The sequence below is a fragment of the Ostrea edulis genome, chromosome 2 (assembly GCF_947568905.1).
Source record: "Ostrea edulis chromosome 2, xbOstEdul1.1, whole genome shotgun sequence".
Lineage (NCBI taxonomy): Eukaryota > Metazoa > Mollusca > Bivalvia > Ostreida > Ostreidae > Ostrea > Ostrea edulis.
The window spans coordinates 107,682,918-107,703,892 of NC_079165.1; the positions used below are offsets into that span (position 1 = coordinate 107,682,918).

The 20,975-nt window shown below is 36.7% G+C and overlaps 1 protein-coding gene and 1 long non-coding RNA gene across 6 annotated transcripts in view; one reads left to right on the forward strand and one right to left on the reverse strand.

The window, feature by feature from the left end:
* Nucleotides 1-14,404, forward strand: part of LOC125678390 (uncharacterized) — a 46,332-nt gene extending 31,928 nt beyond the window's left edge. Inside the window, exons 10-14 of one of the 5 annotated variants that reach the window (XR_008800402.1) lie at nucleotides 1,223-1,465; nucleotides 1,705-1,916; nucleotides 5,161-5,394; nucleotides 8,238-8,341; nucleotides 9,101-14,404. This is a non-coding gene — a long non-coding RNA (uncharacterized LOC125678390). Of the gene's footprint in view, nucleotides 1-1,222; nucleotides 1,466-1,704; nucleotides 1,917-5,160; nucleotides 5,395-8,237; nucleotides 8,346-9,100 lie in introns of all 5 variants that reach the window. The other 4 variants (XR_008800403.1, XR_008800400.1, XR_008800401.1 and 1 more) reach the window with 4 other exon arrangements.
* Nucleotides 14,405-19,321: 4,917 nt separating this feature from the next.
* Nucleotides 19,322-20,416, reverse strand: LOC130051553 (RE1-silencing transcription factor-like). The gene is made up of 2 exons (XM_056153571.1): nucleotides 20,237-20,416; nucleotides 19,322-20,002 (listed from the first exon to the last, which is right to left on the reverse strand). The coding sequence occupies exons 1-2, from the start codon at nucleotides 20,414-20,416 to the stop codon at nucleotides 19,322-19,324; spliced, it is 861 nt and encodes a 286-aa protein (XP_056009546.1).
* Nucleotides 20,417-20,975: the final 559 nt, after the last annotated feature.

The following is a 20,975-nucleotide window of genomic DNA, read 5'->3' on the forward strand; positions in this document are numbered from 1 at the left end:
CATTAGAGCCATAGTAGTATTTCACTTTTCTTTGAAAATATATTTTGATAAGAAGAGCCTGAATTAGGTCATAACACTCAGTGCAAGTGTTAATTATTGGGAGTTTCAAGCCCTTTTGAGAATCTTTCGCTCATGTTTTGACGTCACCGTTAACCTATACACGTAGTGACATCACCGTTAACCCATTCTAGGCGCTTCGAGTCATTTGACAGTGAGGATTCTTTATCGCAAACAACGCTTGCAACGACCTTGGTGTAAGAGAAAGAGAGAGAGAGAGAGTGTGTGTATGTGACTTTGTACCAAGAGATGTGTATGAAAATATAATTTCTTTTATTTTGTTTTATAAAACATGCTCTTCCGTGATAACTTCTAGGTGAAATAAATGACACAGTAAACAAAAATTGAAACTTGCTATGGTGGATTATTTCGATTTGATGAACCCTTCAGAAGGATACCATGATTATAAAACTCCCACCATCCATTTACTAGATATGAAATATGGTCATTATACATTGAATACCTTAAAACACCTATGAACATCCTGACAATGGTGAAATTCACAACGGGATCGGGATGCAAAATAGATTTGTCAACGGGATAAAAATGGGTTAGGCAAAACGTCTTGTTTTATCGGTACAGTTAGGCAGAAAATACCCCGTACTACAAATTTTTCTTACTTCCTAGTAGCTTATCAAAGTTTGTTTTGTCATTCTTGGCTAAAAATACTTGTAAATCATGTAAAACGGAAACCGGAATGTCTTCTTAAGTATGTGAGAAGAGAATGACTGAAAAGTTCCTTAAAAATTTAATGTACATAATAACTAATCGGAATAGATATTTAATAACTTTCGTAAAAGCTGCATACCTTCCCCGTATTGATACTAAAGTATAACACTGGAGTTTGAGCTAGAAATTTGATATGAAAATATAGCAGTCATAACATAGCTGCATTTGAAATTTAATATTTTTCATATAAGTATGGTAGCTGATTTGTGCCATTTTACAATTTGTCGTCTTTTCGAGACAAAAAGACGACAAAACAATAAGTACCAACTTCTCGACCCGGAATAAGGAATAAACGACAAAACGAAAAGTCGAAAAGACGACAGTCTACAGGCAAAAAGACGACAAACAAAACCCTCAAATTAGTAACCAAATTTGTCGTCTTTTCGCTTGGTGTTTTGTGTTGTTTTATTTAACATAGTAATTGATTCCTATACAGGATCATCACATCTGATATGGTGTTGACGACTGCAACCCAGAGCCTGAATCGCTCACCTGGCATGACAGTCATTTTGAAATTGGGATCATTCCAAAAAGTAACAAGGCTTCTACGGGTCTACTTGAGGAAGGTTTATACCAAGTACGGTGTGGAAGTTGACCCAGAAGACAATTGAAATGTACTTGTTTATAAATCCACCGACAGACAGAAGTAATGCAATAGTTCACACTGACCATCGATAAGGTGAGCCAATAATAAATACACTTATCTAAGATAATACAGGTACAAACTCCCTTCACTCAATACATCATCCTCGAGGCAAAAGACCAATATGCAGTGGTAGGACGTCGGACGGAAAGGGTATCAAAGATTACGTATAGAGGCCAAAAATCCTCTTTATTAGTTTGTATTAAGATATATGTGCTGATAGTTTACGTTTGTATCGTGTTTATTTTCGTATTTTATCTCGCACGGACAGAAAGCCTGAGGGTGCTCTTCTGACGTCCATCATTCCGAGTCTTCTCTGAACGCAATGAAGGAACATTGGACGAATGATTACAAACCAGTGAATTCAGGGTCCCCCAAACCATGCAATGACACCACCAACCTGTTCCAGTTCTTGTAAATGTTACATAATCCGAGAATGGACCCATGAATATTAAGAGAAACAAACAACTTTATAGTATTTCTTAAAGTAAGTCAAACTTTGCAAAAATACTGTTACATATAACCATGTGCGTTAAACAAAAAATAAATTTGATAAAAATTGTATTTTACATATCGACATGTAAGTGCGTCTGAGATTCTTCGGAATAATGAAATTTGTCTTTTAAGGACATAGGAAAATCTTATTCTTTCAAGGTGATGGTCATTAGGAAAGGATTTAATCAATAGGCTTGGGTAGATGTTATTGTATATTCTAGTGGTCTAGGATTAGAGATGGGGAGTATGTGTGTGAAATCTCGCACGTTTGAAATAGATAGTGACTATTCCTTTGCCAAGGACCCGGTATAAAAAATGAAAGTAATGGATGGGGGATCTACGATTTAAGAAAGACTGATCAATGCTTCAGCGCCATTCGTAGGTCAAAATTTGAGGAGCTTTCACCTTCAACTAATAACAGTAATTGAAGTGAAATGTTATCAAACGAGACGTAAAAAATTCTCTCAAAATGCATTGTTTGAGAAGAACTTTACCGCAGAATTCTAATATTTTGACAACAATCACATAATGTATATTTGTCGGGTTAGGGATCTCACTCAGGAATTGTGTTGCAAAGTTTGATCTCTGACATAATTTAACACACAAATTCATGATAAACTTTAAGCCATTTCCAACACTGCGTTGAAGTATGGAACAATTGCACTACCTAGTAATATTTATATTTCGAATGTTTTTGATTTGATATCTTCACAAATTGTAATGATAACTATTCATCCCAGAACGCACTACGGTTGTAAACAATGCGCGTATGAACCTTGATGGATATAGTGCGGCTATTTTAACGGTTAGAAATTTCGATAGAAATAAAATTGAATGTAAACATAAGGAATAAATTTCAGTTTTTGAAAATTTATTAGGGTATGAATTGTAACGCTCAATGTCGGAAAACTTTTCATGAAGCGGAAACGCGCCTCATCAAGTATGTCGGCGTGAAGCGACGCAGTTCATAAACTTATGTATTTTCAGAAATTGAACGTATTTCTTAAATATCCTGGTCATCATTCCAATGCCCCAGAGTCATGTAATCTTTACCTTAGCTACATAACCTTATTTCAAGGTCACTGACATATATATATATATGTATTAGCATTCATCTGCATCAGAGCCATGGTAGTATTTCACTGTTCTATGAAAATATATTTTGATGACAAAGAGCCTGATTCAGGTAACAGAATCAGTATATGAGTTAATTGTTTGGAGTTTCACGCCCTTTTGAGAATATTTTGTTCATATGGCGTCACCGTTAACCTATACATGTAGTGATGTCACCATTAACCTATTCGAAGCGCTTTGAGTTATTTGACAGTGAGGATTCTTCATCGCAAACAACTCTTACAACGACATTGGTGGCCAAGGCCTGATCCAAAAGAACCGCAACTTTTACTTTGAGTGTCGAGTGCTTGTCGAAGAAAAAGAAGCACAGACAAGAAGTACGCCTCGACCTGAAATCGAACCCGGACTTTCCGTACTCGAAATGAACGTTCTTCCAACTCAGCTATCAAAATCAGATACAAAATTGATAGATGATAGACTTTACTCTGCTGCAAAACTAGCATTGCATGTTGAGCACTCTATGTTAATGATTTAGGTTGTAATGTAATAGATGGATAGATGCAGCGGTCCGTGACGACGTAACGATGTTACTTTTTGTTCATTGAACCAGTCATTCCTTTATTAAGCAGATCAAAACTCTTGATGAAGAGGTGACCTGTAGTTGGTCACAGCATTGTTAAATTTCACATTGTAATACTGATTAAATATATCCTTACGATTATGGAAGTATACATTTTTTGTTGTTAAAACACCTAAAGCCATTCTATAGACATAATGGCACTGATCAAATTCACGACGGGATCGGGGTCCAAAGTGCGCATGTCAGCAGGATAAAAGCTAGTTAGGCAAAATGTTATAATTTATCGGGACAGTTAGGCAGAAAATGCCCAGTATTGCGAATTGTTTACTTCCTTGTCGCTTATCAAAGTTTGTTTTGTCATTCTTAGCTAAAAATACTTGTATATCATGTAAAACGGAAACCGGAATGTCTTTCTTAAGTATGTGAGAAGAGAATGACTGAATAGTGTCTTTAAAAAATAATGTGTATAGTAACTAATCGGAATACATTTTTATATTTTTGGTAAAAGTCACATACCTTACCCCATACTGATATTAAAGTATAAACACTAGAGTTTAACCTAGAAATTGGACCATTTGATCCTTGGACCAGTCGTGACTAAGCTGCCTTTGAAGTTTCTTATTTCTCAGATAAAGGATATTCTAGAAATCATTTAAAGACAATTGATATTTACGTAGTTGAAAGAGAGGTGAAGATAACGAACAGTAATCAATCTCATAACTCCTACCAGCAATATAAAATAGAGAGTTGGGCAAACACGGACCCATGGACACAACAGAGGTGGGATCATGTGCCTAGGAGAAGTAAGCATCCCTTGTCGACCTGTCACACCCGCCGTGAGCCCTATATCTTGATCAGGTAAACGAAGTTATCCGTAATCAAAATTAGTGTGCCAAGAAAGGCCTAACAATCGGTATGAAACACGTCAGACAGCATTTGACCCAATGAAAGGTTGTATTTGCAAACTAGATCGTTATGATGACCATAGCATTTGAAAAATGCTGACTTTAAACGAGATTGTTGAAATACATGTAACATTAACTTATTAAAATCTTATCATACAAAGAACAGGCTCTTGCGTATTGAATCAGTCGAGAGATATTTATACACCATATGCAGGTGATAATGGAATATTGCTACATAAATATGGGAAAGTTGACGATGGAGAAGCTAAAATCATCCCGTTTATCTCTCATTTAAAGTCAGGAAATTCTATGGTCGTTATAATGATATAGTTTGCCAATACAACCTAGAATTAGGTCAAATTATGTCTGACGTGTTTTATACCGATTGTTAGGCCGTTCTTGGCACACTGTTTTGACTTCTCCGTTTACCTGATCAAGATACAGGATTCACAGCGGTGTGACCGGTCAACAGGGGATGCTTACTCCTCCTAGGCACCTGATCTGGAATCTGAAGGACCGCCCCATTTAGTCGCCTCTTACGACAAGTAAGGGGTACTGAAGACCTATTCTAACCCGGATCCCCACGGGCAAAAGTCTGTTAAATTACAGTGGTGATAATAAACCCTGAAATAGTAAATCTGTCATCATATTAAATATAGTAATGGATTCTTTTACAGGATCATCACATCTGACGTGATGCTTACGACTGGGACTTAGAGCCTGAATCGCTCACCTGGCTGGTATAACTTCTGGCAATCAAAAGGCATGACAATCATCTTGAAATTCGGACCACTTCAATAAAAAAGAAACGCTTTAGTGGAGGAACGTTTGCGGGAAGCGCGGTGGAGATACTGCAGTAAAAGACGTTTGAGTTGTAATGCTTTATAGATCCACCAACAGACGGGCTCAAAGTAATGCAATAGTCCCTTTAGCCGTTGATAGCTAATAATAGATACACTAATTTGATATGATATTGGTGCAAACTTCGTCAATTGATATCTCAGAGGTGGGATCAGCTGGTGCTCAAGATGAGTAAGCATCCCTGAGCATACGTAGAACTAGCTCTTGTGTATCGAATCAGTTGATATATGCAGGTGATAATGGAATATTGCTGAATATGGGAGTTTGACGATGAAAAAGCTGAAACCATTACGTTTGTTGAATTGTTTGTTTGCCGTTAACATCTATGCTCAATAAAATATCTCAGAACGAAAAGGATATAAAAGACTCTATGGTGTCTTTTATTTCGAGTTCACTGACAAACAAGTTGATGTTGCAGGGGTTTCAACAATCTCGTTTAAAGGGACATGGAGATGTTTTGAGCTATAAATTTTCAAATTTTGTTGTTCCATTTTTAATGTTTATAATGCCTAACTAAGGTATTTCTAATGGTCAGCAAAAATGTGAATGTTAGTTGTCGAGGTACATGGAAGATACAGAGATCACAATTCTTTGTTATGTAAACAAGGCTCGTGTCATGATCGTGTTTACATAGGTTAGATATACTAGTAAAAGTTTTGTTTAAATCAAATTTATTTCAATTACAAGTTAATTCTGAACACAAGTAAACAGTTTACATTGATTGGCACATCTCATTTTGTTTTAAACATACTATTTTCTATTAAGCAATCTATATGTAAACAAAAACATGGCACGAGCCTTATTAATATAACAAAGAATTGTGAGTGATATATCTCAGCAACTGATATTTATTTTTTGGATAACCACTAGAAATACTTTAATTAAGCATTGTAGACAATAAAAGCGGAAAAATAAAATTTGAAAATTTTCAGCTAAAGTCGTGTCCATGCCCCTTTTTAAAGTCAGCATTTCGCAAATTATATAATCGTTATAACAGTCTTGCCAATACAACCTGTTATTGGGTCAAATGATGTCTGACGTATTTCATAACAATTGTTAGGCCGTTCTTTACACATCGAGTTTGACTACGGATTACTCCGTGTACCTGATCAAAATATAGGGTTTACGGCGGGCGTGACCTGTCGAAAGGGGATGCTTATTCCTCCTAGGCACCAGATTTCACCTCTGGTACGGTATATCCAGGGGCTCGTGTTTGTCGAACTCTTAATTTTGTATTACTCATAGGAGTTATGAAATTGAACACTGTTCGTATCTTCACCTTTTCATCGAGTCGACATATGAATGAAACATGTTATTATTAATATAGAAAACGTATCTAAATTTGTTTCTTCCCATGTAGAAACTTTTGAATAAATTCTACCTCGTAAGCATGATAGTAATAGAGTATAATTCGTGCCCACGGGAATTCCAACAGACTGTAGGCAGACCTGCAGTTGATCCATGATGGTTAACAGCCACATTTTTCTTATATTTATCCCTAAGATAATATATAGAAATACCTTTATTGTTACAACATCCATAATAGAATTTAATGGTAACATATAAATGACTAAATTCACAACGGGATCGACATTCAGAGTATAGATGTCGGGGGAAGAAAAACTGGTTAGGCAAAACGTTTCGTTTTATCGGTACAGTTAGGCGGAAAATACCCCGTACTACGAATGTTTTACTTCCTAGTAGCTTATCTCAAACTTTTTCTGAACTATAAATACTTACAAGTATATCATTGGACATAGAGACCGGAATATCGTTCTTGTTTGTAAGAAGATAACGATTAGGAGATTCATTCAGAATGTTATTGCAATGTAACTAGTCGAAATAAATATTTCATTTTTTCCCGTAAATCACACGAGATCTTCACCATACTATTTGAAGTATAAAGACCTAGAAATATTCCCATTTGACCTATAAATCTATTCGTTGTGAGGAGGCTGCCTTTGAAGGTTTATTTCTATCAGGTAAAGGGTACTCTAGGGATCATAAATCAGTATTTACTAAGTTTAAACTAGACCTGTCCTAAAGGAAGATATACCGCTTTCTTCTTGATATTTGATAATATTTGATGTGTTCTATAGTTGAAGGTCAGCAAGTTGTACGACCTTCATTATTATTTTCCTTCACCTGAATGCAAGTCACATGTTAGACTGAATCACGTCATTTTGATAGGACACAAATGCATGTACATGTCAGAACAAATGGAATTTGATTACAGCGACTTAATGACTGTCCTTGGGTGAGGTTTACGTCACAACTATCAGTCCCAATGTAACTTAAGATACTACTTAACGCTGAGTTTATATGGCTTAAAAAGTAAATGAAAGGCGACGATAACGAACATTCATCAATTTCATAACTCCTATAAGCAATACAAAATAGAGAACTGAGCAAACACTGACCCCTGGATATACCAGAGGTGGGATCAGGTGCCTAGGAGGAGTAAGCATCCCCTGTATCCTATATATCATAGAGAAAAAAACCCACCTTTCTACAAGTAACTTCGGTATTATCTAAATTTACACGACAATAAATTGGGACACATCTATAATGCATTAGATATATAAATACATGCCCCCTCCCCCCTCGTACATTGTACAAATGACCTGAGCTGGAGATCAAGGTATGAGATCATCTCAGCAAAAAATGAGATATAGAGACATGGTTTGGTTACATTGCTCCTGTACTTAATTTTTTTGCGAGAATTGGAGAAACACATAAATTCGTAAGACATGAAAATATTATCCGAATTCATCAAACTATTAAACCAATTCTAAACATTTCAATAGTTATGATTTTAAAAAAACAGTAGGCTGGATTACAGTCCTTGTAATCAATCGTGAACTATTTAACATAGTAATTGATTCATATACAGGATCATCATACATGTATCTGACATGGTGTTGAAGACTGCAACCCAAAGCCTGAATCGCTGACCTGGCTCGTATAAATTCTGCTAATCAAAAGGCATAAAAAAAAGTAAGTAAGTAATTTTTTTTTATAAAAGTAAGTAAGTAATTTTTATTTAAAGTCGGAAACTATATACAGGTAAACAATAAACATGAGCTAAGAGCTCTTTAACCGACTATATAGCATTAAAAAACCCCACAAAGCACTAATGATATATAATTGCATGCATAGACATAAAAACTGAATTTTGAAATAAAACAGGACGCATACATGTATACAGACATCACAAGTCATGCATACATATACACAGGGACTAGCTATATTAAGATGCGCATGCAGCACTGAAAACAGTTTGCAACACAAACATAAAAATATGGATATATACATAGAATAAATAAATATGCATACCTAAGAGACAGAGCGGAGTAAAAATAAAACAGTTAAATTTGTACATGTAAGCTTAGAAGCATAGTTAGAAGTTAGATCAAAACTTTAAGATTTAGGCAGGAGAGGCTGGAATTTGCATGAGCTGCATTTACAATTTAATTCCCCACACCAATTTTGAATATAATTTGAGAATAGATTATATGATGTAATATTTCTTGCTTCGTTTGGCAAAGAGTTCCAGAGCTTTGCTGCCTCATATCTGAAAGATTTAATCCCGTACCTGGTTGTTCTAGGTCTTGGTACTTCCGTTGTATTTGTATATCTAAAATTGTATGAATGATTTTTTATAACAACTAGATCTTGTAAAAAAAAAAGTGGGGACAGTTTGTTGATAATTTTAAAAGTTTCTAAAGCTATTGTTCACATTCTTCTGGTTTTTAGTGAAGGCAATTTAGATTGTTTTAATAGGTTTTCGTAAGTACTTTTATAGTCACCATAGATAAACCTCAGAGCTCTTTCCTGAATCTTTTCAATTTTGCGGGTGTTTTGTTCAGTGCAGAAGTGCCATGTCAACGGGCAATAACTAAAATTTGACATAATAAATGAATGATATATGGTTAATTTACCTAATTTGCTAAGATGTTTGCCTATTCGTTTAAGAACATTTAATTGCCTTGCTGCCTTTTTACAAATATTGGTAATATGTGTGTTGAAAGAAAGTTTAAAATCAATTGTAATACCCAACAATTTTATTTCTTCATCACATGAAATTTTTATCCCATCTAAATCAAAAACTATGTTTTCATTGTGTGTTTTGTTTCCAACAGAGATAGCTTGGAATTTTTCTGGATTTGCCTGCATTTTGTTTGATTTAAACCATTTAATCAGATATCTACTGTCATCTTGAAGTGCTGTTATTACATGATTTAAAGATTTATCTGATTTTGATAAAGTATTGTCATCTGCATAGTTGTAGAGATTACATTTATTTACAAAGTGAAAGAGGTCATTGATAAAGATGTTAAAGAGTAAGGGGCCGAGGATAGACCCTTGTGGCACACCTTTGATTATATTTGACATGATACTGGTGTGCTCCCCTACTTTAACACACTGTTTTCTACATGAGAGATAGCTACTTAACATCTCTCGTGCTGCTTTTGAGAGACCATATGCTTTTAGTTTAAGAAGAAGTAGTTCATGAGGAAGGCAGTCAAAGGCTTTAGAAAGGTCCATTAAAATTGCTGCTGTGTACTTGTTTTTATCCAATGCTTGTTTCCAATCTTCAATTACTCTTAATAAAGTTGACTGACATCCAAAACCTGACCGAAAAGCTGCCAAAAAAGGATTGAAAACATTTTTAAAAAACATTGTTAACTGATTTTCAATTGCTCTTTCAAAAACTTTTGAGATTGCAGGAAGAACACTAACAGGTCTACAGTTGCCCTTCTCTAATGAACTATTCTTCTTGTGTAATGGTGTCACTTGTGCTATCTTAAGCTGGTAAGGGAAAGTTGATGTTGATAGGGACATGTTAATTAGTTGACTTAGAGGTTTGCTGATAACTGGTAAAGCGATGTGTTAGAGTTTTGGAGAAATTCCATCAATACCAGTGGCTTTTTTAATATTTATTTTCTTTATACTTTTTGTTACAAAGTCTTCAGTGACACCTTTAAAGGAAAATGGATGTTGTTGTGGTAATTCTGTTTTATTTGCTTTTATTGCCTGTATACTTGGGTGATTTTCATCTACTTGTTCTGCATCCCCAATATTTTTAGCAACATTTATGAAAAAGTCATGACAGTCATCTCAAACTTCGGATCACTCAGACAGCATTTGACCCTATGATAGGTAGTATTGACAAACTACAGCGTTACAACGACCATAAAATTTGCGAATTGTTGACTTTAAACGAGACTGTTGAAACCCCTTTAACATTATCTTATTTGTCAGTAGCTTTCTGTCAGTAGACTACCTCGATTTAAAAACTGATCATACGCAGAACAAGCTCTTGTGTATTGAATCAGTCATGCTTCCCCAACTCTATATTATGTATTCCTTTTAAGAGTTGTGAAGTTAAGCACTGTTATCTTCAATTTTGGTGTAATGACGTTACCGGGTTATTCCAACTGAACTATCATAATCAGAAACATTATATACATAGTTTAACGGCAAACTCAGGTTCATGACAAACGGGATGATTTCAGCTTCTCCATCGTCAACTTCCCATATTTATGTAACAAGATTCCATTATCACCTTATGTGGTCATCATGTCTCTCAACTGATTCTATGCGTGAAAGCATGTTTTATGTATGATCAATTTATGAATCGCGACAGGCTACTGACAAATGAGATTATGTTACAGGGGTTTCAACAGTCTCGTTGAAAGTCTACAGTTTGCAAATTATATATCGTTATAATGATCAAATTTGCAAGTATAACCCGTGAATAGGTCAAATTCAGTCTGGTGTGTTTCATAGGAATTGTTAGACCATTTACCGGTTAACAGGGGATGGTTACTCTCCTAGGCACCTAATGTTGCTTCTAGTGTTTCAAGGGATCCATGTTTATCCTACTCGTGATTCCGCATCCTTTATAGATCAATGTTCGTTATCTTTACGTTTTCATAGATATATATTCTACTACAAAAATACCGTCGTATTTTGAGCACTTTGATTTTGATTAACCATTTAGGTCTGATAGATATAGAAAACATAGCTACACAGAGCGGTCCATGTCGGTGTGACTGTTTTTCTGGTGTTCAGCAGACAGGTTCTTATAAAACTAAGCAGATAAAACTATGCATGTAGAGGTCATCATTATTATCATAATCAACATCTACATTTTTGTATGGATTATATTTATCCCTGGGCTGAGTTCACGAACTATATCTTACTAATGATACAATTCACAACGGGATCGGAATTCAAAGTATATTTGTCAGCGGGATAAAAACAGGTTAGGCAAAACGTTTCGTTTTATCGGAACAGTTAGGCAGAAAATGCCCCGTACTGCGAATATTTCACTTCCTAGTAGCTTATCTCAAACTTTTCTGAACTAAAAATACATGTATATCTTATAACACGGAAACCACGACATCCTTCATATCGTGTGTGTAAGAAGATGACAACTAAAATGTTCCTTATTAGTCAAAATGTGACAGTAAAGAGTAGTACTCATTGGAAAAACAATTGGTATTGGCTTAAACTAAACCTGTCCTAAGGACACTAAGTATATAGACTCTCGTACATAATTACCTACCGAGAAAACAGACCTGAATAAGACACCCCGGGAAAATGAGACTGTAATTTCTCTCACGGAAAAATTAACCCGGGCCCATCTTATCTCCCCCTCTGAGAAAATGCACCCCCCCCCCCCAGTAAAGAATTTCCCCCTAATGACAGCACATCCCTTTACTATTTCTAGCTATCTATCCGTTTCCGGTTCTATTTCTAGAATGTACAATGCAACGTAAATTCAAAACGTGAAATCTTATGTTTAAATTCATTTCCCACAATTAGGCCTTTGTCGACTTACTAAATTAGTACATTAAGTTGAGACTAAGCTTACATTTTTGCAAACAATATTTTTATCTAAATGATTGATTTGCTTGACAAATACACCAATGAGTTATAGCTTTTGTATACTTTAACATGTATATGTTTTATGCCGATTGTTAGGCCGTTCTTGGCACACTGATTTTGACTACGGATAACTCCTTTAGGGAGATCAAGATATTGGGCTTACAGTGGGTGCGACCGTTCGACAGGGAATGCTTACTCCTAAGCACCTGATCCCACATTTGGTATATATGGGGGCCCTTGTTTGCCAAACTCTCTGTTTTGTATTGCTTATAGGAGTTATGAGATAGATCACTGTTCGTTATCTTCACCTTGCATTTATGTACAATACAGTATGTTCCTTATTTTTCAGAGGATGTGGAGCTTGGAGGTTGAACCCATCATTTGATCACACAACAATATAAATTAATTAGAACTTAATGATATTTTTGGTGGATTTCATATTTTTCATGATTTAAATGAATTTAGATATATACTAGCGGAAAAAAGAAATTGTGCATTATTTAACTTATGAAAAAATTAACAATGAACAAATTTTATGTTTTGTAATACTGTTAACAAATGTATTCGTTACAACATTTCATAATCCATTAATATTACTGTCGAATAATGTCAATTTCAGCACACTCGAAAGACACTGGTATTCGAACTTGAATTAACAAAGTTCATAACGTGTGTGACCACCATTTGCATTCACGTATGCTTGACAATGGCGCCTCATTGATGTCACTAAAGTATTCAGAAATGCTTGAGGGATGTTGTTCCAGATGTTGGTTAAAGCCTGGCCTAAATCAACCAATGTCACTGGCTGAGTTGGTAAACGGCGTAGACGTCGTTCGATTTCATACCAGACGTGCTTGATCGGTGATAAATCGGGGGAAACAGTTGACTAAGGCAAGACATCGACATTCTGTTGAACAAAAAAAGTCCCTGACTACATGTGCTACATGTGGCCTTGCGTTGTCTTGCTGCAGAGTGATGTGATTTTGCTATCTCTGTATGAAGGGTATCACATGGCGCTGAATAATTTCGTTTCGATGGCGTACGCCGGTGAGATTTCCATTGACAATTTGTAGAGGGGTCCTTCCACGTGCTGTTATTCAACTCCACACCATAATGCTACCTCCACCGAATTGTCGACGTTGCACAACACAAGCGTCCTGGTACCGCTCCCCAACGCGACGATACACTCTACAACGGCCGTCACTGCTATCCAAATGAAATCTGGATTCATCAGTGAACAGAATATCGCGCAGACGATTATGCACAGTTCTTGAACTGATTGGTCGAAGTCCAGGAATGCTACGAGCAGTCAACCTTGCTGTCTGCAAACGATTTCTCAGTGCACAAGTCTAATGTGGTTGTCCTGTCGACGCGACGTCACACGAAGACGCCCAGAACATGGTCAATCCCGGGTGTTACCAGATTGTTGGAAACGTCTTCATAATGACGGGATGGTATTCCAATGAACTTCAGTGCCTTGCTACGTTATTTTGTGCCATTCCAGCTAGAAGCATCCCAACAGCACGGTTACGTTGGTTTTCGCTGAGTCGTGACATGACAGAAGGGTAAATTTTGTCAAAACTAAAGTGCTTTCCTTAACGAGTAGTGTCCAAACAAACCTTTTACACTTCTTACTCCAAACAGTATGGGCCAGTAATACTCGTGCGTACGAACACTTCAATAAACAACATGTGTTCACTAACCATGAAAAAGTCCGTGCATCTGAGTTTGGTACGATCCGATATTGTTAAAAAACATCACCTTTATCGATTGTTTAGATTTTATGAATATAAACAATAAATATAGAAAAATTATACTAAATTTTATAATGCAGTTTTTTTCCCCCGCTAGTATATATATTCTAGTGTATAAAGTTTGGTGTTTTATGCAAATATAGGAAATCTTTGAGATGAATAAATATGTTTTAGCAATGGTGAAGGTTGTACAAAATGTTTTACTGATTTCTATCTGTTTTAAGTATTCTGTGTTCTTGAATGAGTGTCAGAAGCGTTCTTTAGGGATGAATGTATCATTCTATTGTACTACCATTACTTGTAATGACTACATATATATGCCATGGGTCATCCAGAGAAATATTTATAAGTAACACATGTAAATATGACATACGTTTCATGTAAATAAACATACAAGTGGCACATTAAAGTTATGATCTTTATTTCTTTTAAAAATACACCATAAAATGTCATGATTTGTGTTCTAGAATGATGCGCTAAAATAAGTGCAGTCGGGAAACAAAAGAGGACAACTCTATCCCAGGGTTTTTTTTTTCGCCCAGGGGAAACTCTATACTGACTTTGTTCAATGGTGGACGCTTTGTAAAAATTCTAACCCGGACCCGTTTTGCCATGGGAATGTCTTTGCTACAACACCGGTACCCCGCGGGTCTCATCTTTAAAATGTTGTATAGATGAAGGCCAGAAATCTTTACAAGGTTCATTCTCCTCCCGTACAGGTATATCTCATCTGAATAGAAATTACAGGCCACACTAAATTCGTTTCACCTGGATTTCATTAATATATATACACTGGTAAAATTGCAACATATGTTTAACATATGTTAAACATATGATTAACATATGTTTTCAAACATATGTTAATCATATAAAATGAGCACTTAAAGGTCAACGTATGTTTTCAAACATATGTTAAACATATACATTTTTCACCTTGTGTTAATCATATGTTTGGAGTTTGCAGTATGTTCAATATATGTTTCAAACATACGTTAAACGTATGTTCAAAACATATGTTCGCCATATGATGATAAAATCATATGTATAACATATGTTAAACATATATATGTTTAACATATGAATATCCAAACATATGTTAAACATATGTTGCAATTTTACCTGTGATATGCATGGAGTGTCAAAAGGGGAAACTAGAAATTTAACTGACACAGTACAGCTCATTGGTCACCAACATCTACACCTAAACACAACTGACGATCTACATAGTTAAATCTACACTTGAACAGAACTTATGATCCACATAGTTTAATTTCAATATTTATGTTTCACAGAAATCAGCACCAACTAGAGAGACAACATGGATTATTGATTTCCATAAAGACACGCACTTGTCAGAACTATTACCTTGATTTATAATTGAGCTAGAGTGAGGGTAAGGCCACACCTCAAGTTCACTCTGAAACTTGTAGTCTAAATTTCAATATAGTGAAGATATACAATTTCAGACCTGTGTTCTAGACAAATATTACAAACATTTCTCCATGTGATTTTGTATTTACCTTGATAATACATTTGGATACATGTACAAAATATTAGAAAGCTCTTAATCTGGTGTGACTATGTAGAGATCTTCAAATACATGGTCTATATACAAAATATGGATGATTTTCATTGCCAAACCGTTACAGGGGTCAGGACATGACATCCTGTGAAAAGCAACATGGAAGCATAATTGTTTACCTTTACTAAACATATCAAAATTTCGCATAGATTACATTTAAACACAAATTCGTATGAAGTGAAAAGATAATCCGTATTCTTCATTCAACATCTAAATGTTTACGATTCAAAAGATAATATGCTAGATCACAGTAATGGTAATCAATCCTGAGGTAGTAACCGTAATCCTAACAGGATTTCTATACAGGAGCACCACATTTACGCCTGCAACCCATAGTCTGAATCGCCCACCTGACAGGTATAATTTCAGGCAATCAAAAGGCATGACAGTTATCTTGAAATTCGAATCACTCAAAAAAGAAAAAAGAAAAAAAAAGACGCCGCTTTACGCCCCCACTGGAGGAACATTTGTACGAGGCATGACGGGAATGCTGCCGGACAGACGAATAACATGCGATTCACGGATAGAAGGACTGCTGTAGCTCACACTGCTATTCAATTGGTTGAGCTATTACTAAATACACTGATTAAAAATCATATTGGTGCAATCTCCCTTTGGTTAATACATGATCTAGGAAGTCAGAGACCAATACACAAAGCTATACGACGTCGACCATAGATTGTATTAAAGATACTTAAAACATACAGTTGCTTCAATAAATATGGAAAAAAGGAATACTTTCACCAGTCTCGTTTAAAGTCAGCATATTCTATAGTTGTTATATTGATCTAATTTACCAACATAACATTTCATTGGATCAAATAACGTCTGACCAAGGCATTTTTTATACTGATTTTCACTACGGATTACTCCGTTTACCTGATCAACACAAAGAGCTCAAGACGGGTGTGACCGGTCAACAGGGGATGCTTACTCTTCCTAGTCACCTGATCCCACCTCAAGTGTGTCCAGGGGGTCCGTGTTCACCCTACTCTTAATGTTGTATTCTTTATAAGAGTTATGAGATTGATCACCTCGTTATCATCACTGTTCGTTATCTTCACCTTACATATACCAAGATGTCATTCGTTGGTTTGTATTATGCTATCTGTATTGATAGTCCAATTTTGTATTGCGTTTTTTTTTCTTATTTTAACCCCAAGGGCACTTTTCTAACATCCATCCTTTCGTTTTTTTCTCTGAATGTAAAAATGGAGCACACTTATATCATCTTACTGTGTAACAAATCTGTATATATTTTAAGTTCCCACAAGTATCGTAATCACATTAACAACCTAGTCCCTGTAGATGCTCTTTAACCTGAGAATGGTTGTTGAACCATTAAAAGCAACAAGCAACTGAACAGCACTTCGGAAAGTCAAGGTTTGCAAAAATGCAATTACATGTATTGATATGTGCCAAGAAAGCAATTTGTATTTTACGATTGTATTTTGCTTAACGTCCCTCACGAGAGTTGTTCACTCATATGATATGGAGAAGTCACCAAGACCAGTGAAGGGCTTCAAATTTAGGACTATGCTCAGCGCTTACAGCTCAGCGTTTACAGCCGTCAAGCAGTGAGGGTTCGTTAGCGTGCCGCACCTACTGTGACACGGGACATTCGTTTTTAAGGTCATCTCCGACGATCCGTAGCATTCACACCTGATACAGAACCACAATGGAAACTAGCTATATGCTAATTTATGTTATCCTGGATAAATAAAGGCTTTATTATTATTATGCCGAGCGTTTGGCGATGAAACTGTCACTACCTGTTTAAACGACTTAGGTCTGTCACGGCCGGGATTCAGTCGAACTATTTGAGGCAAACGCTCTACCTATAAACCACTGCGGGACGAACGCTCTACCTATTAACCACTGCGGGACGAACGCTCTACCTATAAGCCACTGCAGGACGAACGCTCTACCTATAAACCACTGCAGGACGAACGCTCTACCTATAAACCACTGCAGGACGAACGCTCTACCTATAAACCACTGTGGTGGTTTTACGAATTGAATGTAAATATGCTATGGGTTCTTCAGGATAATGAAATCTGATTTGAAAGAAATTGAAAAAATGTTACTTTTTTCAAGGTGATGTTCTAGTCAATACGGGAGGGGTTGATGGACAGGTTTGGGGTAGATGTGTTTTTATATAACCTAGTGGTCCATAATCAAGGTAGTGATGGATCCTTTACCAAGGACCCGGTGTCAGAAGTAATGGATGGCCATCTGATAAACAAGAGGCCCACAGGCCCTATCGGTCACCTGACCATTAGTTTAAAGATCTCTAACCCCAAGGCTATGAAATTGATACTAATTTTTCTGTTCTGCATAGCTAAGCTAAATTCTAATAGTCAGCAGGAATGTAAAACAAGATGTATTCTTAAAACACAAAGGGTCCCAAAAATGTTTATACTGATGGAAGATTTTACATAATATGTTATATTAACAATATATAATTATTTTGGATCTACCTTGGAGTAAGAACCATGAGGCTGCGAAATTCACAATTTTGGTACATTCCTTTCTGCTTTTCCTACATATGTATAAAAGGCGAAGATAACGAACAGTGATCAATCTCATAACTCTTACAAGTAATACAAATAGATAGGTGGGAAAGCACGGACCCCTGGACACACCAGAGGTGGGATTAGGTGCATAGGAGGAGTAAGCATCCCCAGTCGACCGGTCAAGCCCGCCATGAGCACTATATCTTGATCAGGAAGACGGAGTTATCCGTAGTAAAAATTAAATTAGCGACGGATAGCAACCACGTGATCAGTAAAAATTGTGTATTTTCACGTGAATTCATTTTCCGGAATTCCTTACTCCGTCATGGAATAGTCGAAAAACAAAAAGGGGTTTCGAAAGTGTTTTTCTAACGTATTTACATTCAATTCTGGGATCGTACCTGGTCAATTCCAGGGTTTGGGGTATTCAACAATAATTAATTCAAACTAATTGGTATGATTTTAGTGGACTGCCAAAATATACAAATATGTCCTAACCTTATCTAGGTTAATTATCATCAAACAGAGAATCACTATATCAACCAGAGGCAAGCAACGATAAACTGGTAGTGCTAACTTAAAATGTAGAGCCCAGTCGCCCTCGGATTACCCCATATACTGTAGGACGCCTTATTCAGGACGGACAGTATATGTGGTAGCCCTTCAACCACTACACTCACTGAAGGATGCCTTATTCAGGACGGACAATGAGTATAGCGGCCTGGACGACGGTCTGTTCAGCCAATGCAGACGACACCGAAGAAAACAAACTATGGCTAGCCTCTTTACTGGAGGTCAACCTCTTCGTGGCAGGCCAGACTTCTGATGGCCTTCCAAATTCACTCTCTAACTGTAAGAACAGGCGAGGAATTATACTTTATTTAATTTACAAACTTACACTGTTTTCTTCTTCTTTCCTCTGTTGAACGCTAGCAACAAATGACACAGACGACTGCGGAGTCTCGGTATTTATACACAAATTAGATCACGTGATGGAAAGTTACTAATTGAGAACTCCGCATGGTCGTAACTCAAATATCCGGAATCATTACACTGCCCATGCCTCCGATGACGTGCGTCCCGCATGTACAGCTTCGAAACTAAACAATTCTTTTATTTTAGACAAAGGTTTAATAAAAGATAGAACGAACAATTTACAAAGAATTCCTTTCTTCTTTTTTTTAAACAACTATATATTCACTATCTACCGTTATACACAACCAAAAAGTCAGCAGAATTCTGTTTTCTCTTCAACTATTTCTTCAATGTCAATATCACCCTCACGGAACCTCTTGATCCGCTTAAACGAGATAGATTTCTGACAAGCCTCTGTCTGGATTCCAATGTCCACCATGGATAACTTTCTCTTACAACTTTCACATCTTGTGTCTTGTTTATTTTCCATTTCTGGATTACCAGTGGGAGGAGGAATCTTGACTTTAGGAACGAAAGGTCTGCTGGGTGCTGTCTGTTTCCGGATTACTCTTCCCTCCAGCAAATCTTCATTAGTAGATGGTTCATCTTTCTTCGGTTGAGACTCATGCGACTCCCCTTCATTATCGCTACTGTCAGAGGAGACACAACCAATAATATCCCCATAATCTTGCTTCAGCCACTCTTCCTCTGGCTTTTCTGCTTCTTCCTCTACACTTTTACTACTGGTTGACTCTTTGCTCTTATCAGGTTTTCCATCCAGTTTGATGGGTTCCTCGATAAGGCCAGGGTGGCTTCTTCTTTCATGTCTCTTGACATTGATCTCCTTATTGCTGGAGTAGGTACAGTAAGTGCAGTTAAATGTTCTCATAGAACACTGCAGAACATGACTTTTATATTCTTCTCCTGACCTTGCCACAAACGTACACATAGGGCATCTACGACAATTCGCTGGAGTAACTTTCGTCTTCGCCATCTACAATAAGTGAACAAAGCATATATTACATGTTTAAACTATTTTCTATATACTGTAATCAAAGTATCATTACATGTCAGTCTCATTCATCACTGGAAAATCATGCCTGGATGTATTCGCATGGTATGGTGTGCTCGTAATAGAAAATCTATCTGGCCCGCCATCATCTGCCCTACTTAAATCAGCAAGACTGTCAGGCCTAGTATATGTATTAGGTAGGGTGGTCGTCCTAACAGTTTTAGGTCTTGCGCCCTCCCGTATGTAACCTTGGTCATCTATGGTAGTCTGCCTACTTTCAGGTAATCCCGAATCTCTGGCGGCTGGCCTTGTCCGACTTTTATTTATACTAGCCTGAAGCCTACTTAGCTCCTGCTCTAAGGCAGTCATCTCAGCATTCACATCGCTCTCAGACATAACAGTAATTTACAAAATTAAACAAAGTCGACTAAAATAAACCAAAAACAAATGTAAACTTTAATGATAGAATTTTACCCCAAATCCCGACGCTGCCACCAAGTTCTCTAACGTATTTACATTCAATTCTGGGATCGTACCTGGTCAATTCCAGGGTTTGGGGTATTCAACAATAATTAATTCAAACTAATTGGTATGATTTTAGTGGACTGCCAAAATATACAAATATGTCCTAACCTTATCTAGGTTAATTATCATCAAACAGAGAACCACTATATCAACCAGAGGCAAGCAACGATAAACTGGTAGTGCTAACTTAAAATGTAGAGCCCAGTCGCCCTCGGATTACCCCATATACTGTAGGACGCCTTATTCAGGACGGACAGTATATGTGGTAGCCCTTCAACCACTACACTCACTGTAGGATGCCTTATTCAGGACGGACAATGAGTATAGCGGCCTGGACGACGGTCTGTTCAGCCAATGCGGACGACACTGAAGAAAACAAACTATGGCTAGCCTCTTTACTGGAGGTCAACCTCTTCGTGGCAGGCCAGAC